Source organism: Scleropages formosus, chromosome 13 (genome assembly GCF_900964775.1).
Source record: "Scleropages formosus chromosome 13, fSclFor1.1, whole genome shotgun sequence".
Taxonomy (NCBI): Eukaryota; Metazoa; Chordata; class Actinopteri; order Osteoglossiformes; family Osteoglossidae; genus Scleropages; species Scleropages formosus.
In genome coordinates this window covers 4,340,513-4,353,157 of record NC_041818.1, presented here as the reverse complement: position 1 = coordinate 4,353,157, position 12,645 = coordinate 4,340,513, and the positions used below count along the sequence as shown (strand labels likewise).

Genomic DNA, 12,645 nt, shown 5'->3' with positions numbered 1-12,645 from the left:
TACAGTTACGGGGATACAATGCATTATATTATCTAATATGCACATAAATAACATAAATAAGGAAAGATGTATTTTTGCCTCATCTAAGTTAAATACCAAATTAAGTACCTAATTAATACAGGTACTTAATTTAATTTGTACATATTTATATATTAGGTCATCATAAAGTGCCACTGAGTCAATGCAGACACTTGGAAAAAATATAGACTTGAAAAGGGTTTGTCCATTTGCAGTCAAAAATATAACAGGACCGCATTAATAATTTGAATCCATTGAGTGAAAGTAAGGTAATCACCATGGCAACCTATGGTGGCAATCGAATGCCAAAGTGGCCCTTAGAACATCAACAATAGGCCCTCCCTGTGGGCAACTGGGCTTCACTTCTTAACAGAGGTTATCTGCAAGTGTTTTAAAATGCTGTTTCCAAATATTCAAAACATCAATAACCGTACATCCCTGGGTTTACTTATAGTGCTAAATAATATACCACAATGTTGATATTATCAATATCGTAATAAATCTTTCTGTATTTTAATGCATTTAAATTCTGCACTTCACTGTGAAGTTGTACTACTTTTACAACCTCAGTAACAGAGGGAATTAGTCAGAAGTGTGTAATATTAACTGCATATATCAATGTGTTCCATTCCAGTGTGGTGAAAAATGTAAAACAATGTTTAGCATATTGGAAAAAAGCGCACTAATGAAAGATACTGTGTAAGACATGGTTTCTGGAGAAACATGAATACAAGTCAGAGAATATTGTCAGTCTTGTCTCCCTCTAGGTGGTTCTGCAGATACTCTCTTCACTCAAGTGTATTTGTTTCAGAGCTTTTTCCTCTGAAAATAACACATCTGTCAATATCCATTGCATGTCATGCTCTGGTAATCCTTTTCAAGTGTTTGCTGCATTGGCAGCATTACACTGGTTGTTTACTGTTGAGCACACTTGATACAATACCGTACTCAGTAGAGCACCAGTACCTGTTGGATGATGGGAAGGACAACGGAAAAAGGGATAAGTGACTCTGCTTTACCGATTTCACCCAATAAGGCCACTGCCAGTGTTTATTTATCGATTGTTCAGTATAATGACTTTGGAATGTAATTCTGAAAGCAGAGTAAATTTTACTGGATTAAAATGTCCATTCATTTCCATTCAAAGGTTGATGCCAAGGTTATTTTCAGAACATAGCTTTCATGTGCAGCTTACATCCCTTTGTTGAAATCTTGAAAAGAACATATGAGACAGTTTTGTCAATGAAAATATTTCTTTATTAAATATTACTTTAATCTAGTGATAACCCTTATATTGTGATCTATACAGCTTTCTATTGCTCTTATTCCTGTCCAAAACTGGGTGCCCTATTATACCTGTTTATAAAGAAATTATAAAACATAGATGGTTACCCAATAATGGGTTACACCTTATAACCAATTTATTACTACTCATTGTCTGAAGATCTACACTTCTTTTTGGAGTTTATGGTGTATAGCCCTCATTCATTCCTAGAAAATGAGTGTTTGAATACATACAAAATGTGAATAAAACATGTAAAATTCTATGAAACTGGTGATCATAAATTTTACATCTTCAGATGCCTGGTATGGAAGATGTCATGAAGCCTTATGGCAACCAGGTGAAAGAAACAGTATTTGTGAGAAATTAAATTTGTAAATTGGTCAAATATTACTTGAATACTTCTAAATATTATATTTTCAAGTAATATTATAAATATTACTTGAAAAAGGTTAATGTTCAATTCTATTGCTCAAAAAATTAAACCTGGAACATCTGGGATAAAAAGTATTAATATTTGTTGGCAGTCATATGAAAATGCAGTCACCTGAGAAGCAGTCGCAGTTCGGGTCAATCTTGCAGTCACACTCAGTGGGTGCCCCGGCAATGACGGACATCTCGCCATTGGTAGTGACCTGCTGGATGCGGTTGACCTTCCTCTCATCAGTCTCAGCAATGTAGAGGATACCCTGATGGGACACAGCGATGGCCTTGGCGGCCTCAAGAGTGCAGTGGGCGGCGGCTTTGCTCAGTAGGTAGTGGTCTGTCCCGGGGACCTGGCAATGGATTGGGCGCCCGGCAACGATGCGCACCTGCTCACTCTCAGACACCTTAATCACAATGTTGTTGTCCAGGATGTACAAGGAGTTGTCCATAGGGTTCACAGCCAGATCTGTGGGCCACTCCAGGCGGACCTGCATAACAGATGAAGATATTTTTTCCTTGCTGTTTTCCCACAAAATAAAGGAAAAAACCTTCACTATGGTAATAGCTTATTATTTAACTTCAGTAGTATGAAATTAAATTTGTCACCACAAGCTGAACAGTACTGGTTACTTTCATAACGGAGTCCAGTACTAGGTACTTTCATAAGGGAATCATTGTTCTCATGGTTTTTTATATTTATTATATACAATTTTTCTAGAATTTATTAATAATTTATATAGTTTCAATTCAAAAATGATTCAAATTTATTTTATGAGTTATTATAGGCATTCTTACCTCTATACTCAGGAGAATTTTTTTTATCCAACTGTACCGTAACAAATATTTTACTTATATTACCACATTTTTTGTGCTTTATTATTAAAAATTTATCATATTCATGTAAGTAACTTTCAATAGTAACAATTAGTAGAATGAGCAACTGTATAGTGTCACTTTAATACTATTATGTACAAGCCATGAAGCTTTCGGAGGATGCTGAGTTTTAGCTACAGCCTTTATCTATACTTGGTTTAGTCACAAAGCTGTAGGACTGGTGACCAGGTGTCACTGCAATGGTTAAGATAGAGCTGTTATACCAGTGCACTGTGTATCATTATTGTTATTATCTATGCTATTTGTTACATATCTGTCTTTGCTTTCAGCATTTTTCGTGAAGTCCTGTGCTAAAACCTTTTGCAAAGGATGCTGTACAAAACTATTAATCAACCTGCATAAATTCAACCTTAAATAATGCAAATAATGCTCTGAAGACTATGTGTGCTACTAGTAAATAAATAGTCTATGTGGCCTGCCATGTGTTTGTTTTTAAGTTAAACAACTCATGTGGCCCAGCGCACCTATTAAAACTACTATGTTCTGCCTCTCAATCAGATGAAAGGCATTTTATGTGTACTATATATAACCTAGTGCCAAACTCAGTGAAATTCTTTAAAAAGAACACTTGTTCCCAAGAACAGCCAAGTGGTATCTCTAAAATACCATATTCTCAATAATTCATCCCAATAAATAAATATGAAGAATAAAACCTTCAGAAAGTGCTGGTTATGTGTAAAAAAGGAGCCTCCCAATGGTCAAATCTAATTCTTTGGTTTGAGAAAGGCTTTAAAGACTCATACATACATCTTATGGAATCTCCAGCCTGTACTAGAGCACTGTTAGAAGTAGAAGTATTATTGCATGAGCAGATCCCCTGGCAGAGGCCTAAAAAATTGAAATGTACATTGCACCCACGATCATTCATTATTCACAGGCCATTCTAACGGCTCTGATTTCTTTTACGGCAGCGATACTGTGGGCTGCTTATCAAACTTTTATACACAAAGAGGCTTCTTCTTGCACTTTATTTCAGAGCTGTCAGCTTCAATCAGATGTACAACGCTGGACAGATGGCCCAGAAAATGTGGATGGAAGAGAAGAGCTTCCTTGGTTTCTTGGTACAAAAATGTTAGCCTGGGCTCATTTTTTGGCATTGCTGGACCTTGTGGCAAAACTTCTACTTTAGAAGGAAAAATCCCTGCTCTGAGTTTAGATGAAGGTTGTCAAGTCATGCCCTAGTATATCTACAGGGCTTGGGGTTTTGACGGCGGAATTAGGCTAATGAAAGCTACTTGCTGGATCAACTATAACCTTAACAACCCTGGGCAGCCAGGTGGTGCAATAGTGAAAGCTGCTACCTTTGAACTCAAAGGACCCAGGTTTTTGAATCCCTACTCTGGATGATCAAGGTGTTTACTCTAAATTAACACAGCAAAAATGACCCGGCTACAAAAATGGGTAAATAATTGTATACAGTTTAATATTGGAGAAAAGCATCAGCTGAATGAATAAAGGTCAACATTATCTGACTTTACTAGATATAATTACTTCATGATTTGTCCCCCCACCAGCAGATAATTTCTCTTTAAAAGGTGATACAACAAAATTCACCAACCCTGTAATACATAACACATAACCTTTGATTTGGACTGAGATTCCATTGCTGGGCATTCACAAGGTTCTCCCTCAAGATGAGGCCTTCTGACATAGCATGTAAAAGAGGTCCTGGTTGTCCCTTACCATCATCCACCCCCTTCCCCCAGTTGGAGCTTAATAATGTATTACTGTTTTGACAGGGCATAATCTGAAGCATCTTGTGAAATGGCCTCTCCTCCTCCTGCACATGTCCTTTGCATTCACACTGAGTGGAGCAGGGACTAAGGGCCGTGGCGGGAAATACTATATGCCACTTCTCCAGGGAAACAAGTTGGTAGCGTAGTGGTTAAAACTAGTGCTTTTTGGGCCCAAAGGTTGCAGGTTTGAGCCTCACTTCCAGCTGTAATACCCTTAAGCCAGGTACTTACCCTTGCTCCACTGAAATCACCCAGCTATATAAATGGGGAAATAGTTATAAGTAGATTAACATTGTAAGCCGCTTTGGCGATAAGGATTGGGTAAATGTAAAATTGTCAATGAATTTCTCTTGCACTTCATGGAAAATACTCCGATGAGAAAAAAAGCTAATGCCACTGTCTTAGAAAGTAGTATGACAAATTAGTAGAGTGGTTAGCGCTGCTGCCTTTAGCATTGAAAGACCCAGGTTTGAATCCCACTTGCTACTGTAGCACCCATGAGCAAGGTATTCACTCAAAAATTGCTCCAGTAAAAACTATTCAGTTGTATAAACAGGTAAATCATTAGAAGCTGCTTCTGAAAAACATGCCAGCAAAATTAAGAAAAGTAGATAATAAATTTCAAAAAGCAGTTACTTTGTAGCTCTTTCTTTCTAACAGAGGTCAAAATGCTGCATGTGGGAAAAATATATAGAGGATGCATATATCATACCACATTTCAGAAACCATCTAATGGAAACTAAACAGGCACAATGAGATGAAATGCCTAAACCGCTGCCATTCGTACATTCCTTCTCAGTGGGGCTTTCACATCTCACATACTACTCTTCTAACGTTGTAAAATATGTGTAGGGATTCTGGCACAATGCAGAAGGAGACAACGTAGCAGAGCTGCATCTGTAATAAGTAAAAAGCTGCTAGTGATAGGATAAGCATTAGAGGAATTTAACACATCAGGGAATGTCTCTGGCACCCACTGCGTCAGTTTTTTAGCTTTTGGCTGGATAGTACATCAGTGGGGCCTGTGATCAGAGTCTGGTTTTGCTCTGTCTCCAGTGCTCTCTGCTGACAGTTTGTCTCTGAGGAAAGCAGAGCAGTGCAGTCTGGGCAATATAAACCCAACTGCTTTCCTCAGCACAAGAGGGAAGAATTGGGAAATACACATAATGTAGAGTACTGTGTACCTCCAAGCTCTTACATTGATGCTGCCTTCCACATGCAGTACTTTACAGTGTTTTCAACTGGCAAACACTAAGGTCCTGTTTTACAAAAAAACGTTTTATAGTTGCCAAGTTTCAGCGCAGAAAAAAACCAAGTACAGTACCATTGAATTACAATACGTTATGTTTTTTTGAAAAATACTCTTTAATGTCAAAGTGAAAACACATTTCAAGAATTGTGTCATGAATCTGACCAGACTTCCTTTGTCTTCATGATTTTTGTTTGGCAAATTAAGTTTGCGACTTTCCACATAAAGATGTATTTATTGTAAAATTACACAAATAACTTGCATGCATGTGATCACCAGTCAACTTATTAAATGGTTTCAAAAATAATTTTTGTATCTCATGTCGTTTAGGTGTGTCATATTAATGGGCGTAAATACTGTAAAGGCGCTGAGGGGAGCTGGAGTAGCTCCATGTAAATAGTTGTTATTAGTGTTCATGTCAGTACATAGTTATGTGTTGTTCTGATTGGTTGTTGTTCTGTTTATGCTCGGTGCGTCATGAGGGGAATTCTGGGGTGGCCCCTTAACTGTTGGGCACGGTAGGGGGGCTCCGAGTGACTCACGGGGTTTCTCCGGAGTCCGGGATTACTTGTACTGTCTGAAGTGTCTTTGTTAAGACTGCTGCCAAAAGACATGTCCCCTGTATATAAAGAGCATGTTCCTTTTACCCTGACTCCTGAGCCAGTTTTTAGTAGCTCCATGGGGGATGCTACAATACTTATACAATCAATTATTTTGTAGTTATTTCTGTTTTGTATATGCTATTAATTCAAACTTCATTTGTAGAAATTAGTTTTCACTCTGACATTAAAGAACTTTTTTCTATTGATCTGTGTCAAAAAACCTAACTGTAATTCAGTGTTGTAAAACAAAAAAAAAGACATGAAAAAGTGGAAGGGGGTGGATATTTTTTTTTTTTTGGGGTGCTGCAGTATAAAGCATATTTTAACATTAGCGTGAGATCAGAGGACAAAAAGAATCTAAGTGCTTATATGATAAGCCTTCATGGTTGACCACCACTTAATTTTTCACCCTCATGTACAGCAATGAAGCAAATTTCAATGTGGGTCAATGTGCTCCATTTACAGAGTGGAGTGTAGCTGTAGGACATTGCTTCTCAAGGTTATCCAGCCTCAGCACTTTCCAAATTTCCACCTATGCTTAGCAAAGCTTCTATGCTGTCCATCCTGTGTTTGAGCAGGAGCACAGATTCAGAGCAACGAGCTTCCCATCAAGACTCCTCTGTGACTTCCCGGGTCCTGTTATGGGAACAGGACTTCCCTGGGGGAACTGTGGGAGTAACTGGGAAAATTCTGCAGGAAGTGGCAAACAGTCCAAAAAAAAAAAAATATATGCACGGAGAGGGTCAGCACAATTGAAATGAACAATTTTTAAAAAGAATCATGATGATGTAAACTGATGCAAATTAGCAATAACTAGTAAAACTGAAGTTTGAAAAAAATACTGCAATGTAACTTTGTATTTATTGACAGCTAATACTCAATACACTCCCCAATAAGATGCAGAACAATTTATTTAATAAAAAAAAAAAAAATATCAAACTATTTACATTACACACTGTCTGAAACCGCTTGTCCCATACAGGCCTGCAGCAAGTCAAAGCCTAACCTGGCAATACAGGGCGTAAAGCTGGAGGGGGAGGGGTCACACCCAGGACGGCATGCCAGTCTGTCACAAGGCACCCCAAGCAGGACTTGAACCCCAGACCCACCAGAGAACAGGACCCAGTCAAACCCACTGCACCACCAACCCCTTGTATTTACATTAGTAATTTTATTCAAAGTACCTAGAAATAGAGTATAAACCAATATGTAAAGTTTGCACTGTATGTCATCAGCTACTCAACATTCAGAAATAAATGTCAACACCTGGAGTGGGCTTTAATCGGATAGTCCATGTACAGTAATGTGCAAAAGTTAGGCACTTAGATGTTTCACAGAAATATTTGTTTTAGATGGTTGTTTAATGTCAAGGGGGGCACAGTGGGTTTGACTGGGTCCTGCTCACTGGTCAGTCTGGGGTTTGAGTCCTGCTTGGGATGCCCTGCGATGGACTGGCATCCCATCCTGGATGTGTCTCCTCCCTCTCCAACCTTGCACCCTGTGTTGCCAGGTCAGGCTCTGGTTTGCTGCGCCCCCACTTGGGACAAGCGGCTTCAGACAGTGTGTGTGTGTGTGTGTGTGTGTGTGTGTGTGTGTGTGTGTGTGTGTGTGTGTGTGTGTGTGGTTATTTAATGTCTTCTACATTAGTGTCAATGGGAAAGAGTATATTTTAGATTTCCAAGCATTCCTTTTGCAAAAAGTCACAGTATTACAGTAAGGGTTTTGTATGTCATCAAAGAAAGAAAGTACACACACACACACACACACACTGTCTGAAACCACTTATTCCAAGCAGGGTCACAGTGAACCAGAGCCTAACCCAGCAAGGCTGGAGAGGGAGGGGACACACCCAGGACAGGACGCCAGTCTACCACAAGGCACCCCAAGCAGGACCTGAACCCCAGACCTGCCAGAGAGTGGGATCCAGCCAATCTCACTTTACAGCTTTTTTCTCCAAGTGACTAAAACTTTTGCAGAGTACTGTATGTACTTGTGGTCATGAATTGGGTACAGAATATATAAATGTAAAAGCTATTTTTTTAGATTAGGAGTAGTTCAGGTAAAAGAGGATGAAAAGAGAAACTCACTTGGGCAATATCCATGGGGGCATCGCAACTCAGGGGCTGGGTCGACATCAGGCTGTTAGATCCAATGATGGTTTTTATCACCCCTTTCTCATCAATCTTCTTAATCATGGTACCATCAACAAAGTATATGAGACCCCTTTTATCCACAGCAATTCCTGTTAAGAGTGAAAAACTTTGGCATTTATTTATACATTCATGAACATTTTAAGAGAGACAGTCACATAACTGTTTATTTTGCTTCTAGAAATCAATAAAGAGGAATAAAGGAATATAAAACAAAACATCTCATTTGGCTTAGGAGACGTGATTGAAAAATGTGCAATCTCAGAAATGGATGGATGGAAGTGCCATAGAGATGATTCTGGCTCAAAGCAACCAGTCACATGTTTTCTGAGGCAAGGAACGAATGGAAGTGTTTTGCCAGTGCTTTCTTCCATGTATGTTTGCAGGGTCCAAACATAGGGAGAAGCATACAAACTCCATACATCCTGAGCTGGACTTCAACTCTGCACCTATCAAGCAGCCCAGGATAAATAAGGAACCAGTTTGATTTGTCATGCTATCATGAACATCTTTTCAACTGACAACTGAAATGGCTGAATGTCTTGATGATACTATGACAAAGATAATACTTTTCAGATGATGCTCTCCACATACTGTAGATAGTGTTAATTGTAATTTTGTACTGTTCCATCTTAATTAACTGATAATTAAGATGGAACAGTACAGAATAGATACACACTGCAGTGTTTGCTTTAACCAAGCACTATTACAATTATGTTAGCTAAAGTAGAAAAAGGACAGATCTCATTTAATCACTACCTTTCCAGCTCTGGGTTAATTCCATTGCTTGAAATTAAACTTATTAGAAATAAATCTGCAATTAGACAGATACACCTGCAAATGACATACCTTTGCTCACCTGTCAAGAAATTCAATTGATGTGAAATGAGTTCACCAGGGATACTCCAGTAAAGGAAAATGTCTCAGGTTACCTTTGCTTTTTAATGCATCTGCACTGTAAAAAAGAAAACTCTTTCTGCTACTCCATCTAAAGTCAAACAGTGATGACTTTCCCTGCAGTAAAGACACTGACCCTTCTTGCACTGCTAATGAATTCTGCAAGCTAAGGGCGACGAGGGGAGAGATTGATGGCACAGTGGGGTCACGGTGCTCCTGAAGAGGACAGGTGAGCTGTTCCATATTCCCTGCAGCCTCCTTCATCATTCGCTCGGCACAAACTCATGAAACCACACAACTGGCTCTGCCTGTCTCTTTAACCTCCCTGCCTCGAGGATCCTATCTTGGCCTGGCAGAAGCGTGTGACTACTCCTTCCGAAAAACTTGCAACCCTGCCATCCGAAGTACATTTATACGAGAGGTAAACAGGGACATTCTCTCATGAAGCACCACCTGTGACTTTGAAGGACACAAGTCATGAAATGTAGGTCATGGCTTTCAGAGAAGCCGCACAATTTAAACATCAACCTTTTTTTCTCCTCCCTTTCTTCTTTGCCACTATCAAGCAAGGGATCCCACGGGATATGGTGATCTCAAGCAATCAAAAGCAATGATGGGGACTTGCAGAAATGGAACATTGATTTCATGGAAGGCTACAAAGCAGTGGCTGACAATAGCCAGGTCCCAGTGATGCTCAGGGGGTGGATTCAACCTCATTCATTTAGTTTTCAGGAGATTCCTGAGGCAATCATATTTGTTAAAAATATGTATTCATAAACTTCTTTAAATTGCAAATCTTATAAAATACCTACTCTGTCTGATGTGATCAGTCTTTGCGGCCAAAAATACTAATTTAACTAACACAAAGTTATTACATTTGTTATTGTCTAAAGTCATAATCAGAACATTAAAATTATATTAAAAAAGAGACTGCATGAGAGTGTATTTTATTGTGTTGTTTTATTGTTTTATTGAGTGTGTGGAAAGGCTTTCAACATTAACTGAAGCCAAGTAGAATATTTTTTTGGGTTTTTTTGGGTTTAAGTGGTTATTTAATAATAATGCAGGGACATTTACATATACCAGTAGATATTTAAAGACAAAGGTTCACAGAACAAGAAATAATGAGAAAATTATTCTTTCTGTCTGCTGTGAAAGCATACTGTAGTAAGCCAAAGTTAAATATATCATAAATGTTAAGTCTTTGGGTAATTTTTATTGGAGCAATTTAGGGTAAGTGCCTTGCTCAAGAGTATTATAGCAATAGATGAGATTCCAGTAATCTTAAGATCTAAAGGCAGCAGCTTAAACCACTTATCACGTCCACGCCCACAGCACAAGCAACAACACCTGACTCCGCACTCACTCATGAGTCATTACTCACCTTATAAAGACCCTCTTCAGCTCCTGTACCGCTGTGGAATCTTGTTCGGGACAACTGCCCTTTCTCGTGTTACTACACGCACTCTTGCTCTGTTCACGATCTCCAGTTTTTTTTGACTCCTTGCTTTGTTCTCCGACTACGTCCATGGATCCTCGTCCCTGTCCTGTTCGCCGATCAACCAACCCTTCGCCTGTCCCTGGTTTTGAGAACTTGCCTCTTCCCTCAACTTTTGACGAACAATGCTGCACTTGAGTTCAGCCATCCCGGCTCCCTGTGTTCCGCTTGACACCACTACACTGTCAGCTGCCCCCACTTTGCCAAGCATTAACCTTTTTTTTAAAAGAATAAAGACTTTGCATGACATATCCAAAGCTTGACAATCACCCATTCTCAGGCATCCTGACCCCACCTTGTCCTTCGTTGTAGAGGTAGACGCATCTGTGGTGGAATATCTTCAGTCAGCCCGACGCTTAAACCATCACCAAGCCTGGTGGGCCTTGTTTTTCACTTGGTTTCGGTTCACGGTTTTCTACCAGCTAGGATCCAAGAACACCAGGGCAGATGCACTTTCGCACCTTTTTGAGGGTGACCCCCAACCGAGACCCCAGAACCTATCCTGCCCAAGAACTGCATCATGGCCCCAGTGCATTGGCGGTTCTTTCAGGATCTCCAGGCTGCTCAAGCGGCTGAACCTGGACCGGCGGACAAGCCTGAAGGAAAGGAATATGTGCCAGTAAGCATGTATCCTTCACTTTTACAATGGACTCATGACTCTCCAACCACAGGGCACCTGAGCCATTGTCGGACGCTGTCTCTCCTCCAGAGGCGGTTTTGGTGGCCCTGCACACAGAGGGATGTCCAATAATATGTGAAGGCCACATATGTGTACCACATGTTCCCAAGTCAGGGTCCTGAACCCCAAGCTTGCAGGGTAGCTGAGCTGGAGTGAGTGCCTGTGCCTCCTTACCCTGGTCCCCACATGGTGGTGCACTTCTTGGTGGACCTTTCCCCCTCTGAAAGTAAGACCACGATCCTGACTGTGGTCGACAGGTTCTCCAAGATCTGTCACCTGACTCCCCTGCTCAGTCTACCCATGGCCCTGAAATGGCGCAGGCCCTCTTCCAGCAGGTATTTCACTTATACAGCCTGTTGGAGAGGATTGTCTCAGACCGCTTGGCCCAGTTCATCTTGTGGGTCTGGAGGGCCTTCTGGAGCAAGTTGAGGTGTTGGTTAGCCTCCTGGTACCACCCCCAGGCAAATGAACAGGGGGAATGGCTGCAAGAAGACATAGGCCAGTTCCTCCACAGTTATTGCTCCCACAAGTAACATCAATGGGCCCGTTACCTGCCCTTGGCCGAATACGCTCATAACGCCCAAACCCTCTCGTCCACAGGTATTTCACCTTTCCACTGTGTTTTAGGCTATCAGCCTGCTCTGTTTCTCTGGAACCACAGACCCAGGAATGTGCCCGAATTGGACAACTGGCACCGGGAAAGTGGGGAGGCGTGGCAAGCCATCAACAAACTCATGGACCTTGAGTCAAATGAAGAAAGAACTCCAACCATTGTAGGGCCTTCATGGTTCTCAGCTGAGGCCATTCGGTGAGTGCTCAAATCTTCTTGGGGTCCATGGCCACTCCCTCTTCATTTAGAAGGAAGCCAAGGAACGACACCTCCGGCTGGTGGAACAAACATTTTTCCCTCTTGAGATAAAGGCGGTTTCGTAATAATTGTCTCAACACCGCCCTTACCTACTGCATGTGCTGCTCCATGGTTCTGGAATAGATCAGGATATCATGTATTTATACCAGCACCCTGTCGTTGACCAGGTCCCCAAAAACATGGTTGACAAATGCCTAGAACACCGAGAGTGCGTTAGACAACCTGAACAGCATCACCAAATACTCATAGTGGCCTAGAGTGGTACTGAATGCGGTCTTCCACCTGTTCTCTTTGGGGATCCTAATCAGGTTATATATGCTCCGGAGGTCTAGTGGAAAACCATGAC

General features: G+C 40.8%; 1 protein-coding gene across 1 annotated transcript in view; it reads right to left on the bottom strand.

Moving 5' to 3' along the window:
• LOC108925316 (teneurin-1-like) overlaps positions 1-12,645 on the bottom strand; it is a 263,460-nt gene that overhangs the window by 12,511 nt on the left and 238,304 nt on the right. Inside the window, exons 23-24 of the mRNA XM_018737145.2 lie at positions 8,295-8,449; positions 1,848-2,214 (exon numbers count right to left, since the gene is read on the bottom strand). Coding sequence (XP_018592661.2) covers positions 1,848-2,214; positions 8,295-8,449 — 522 coding nt within the window. The remainder of the gene's footprint in view (positions 1-1,847; positions 2,215-8,294; positions 8,450-12,645) is intronic.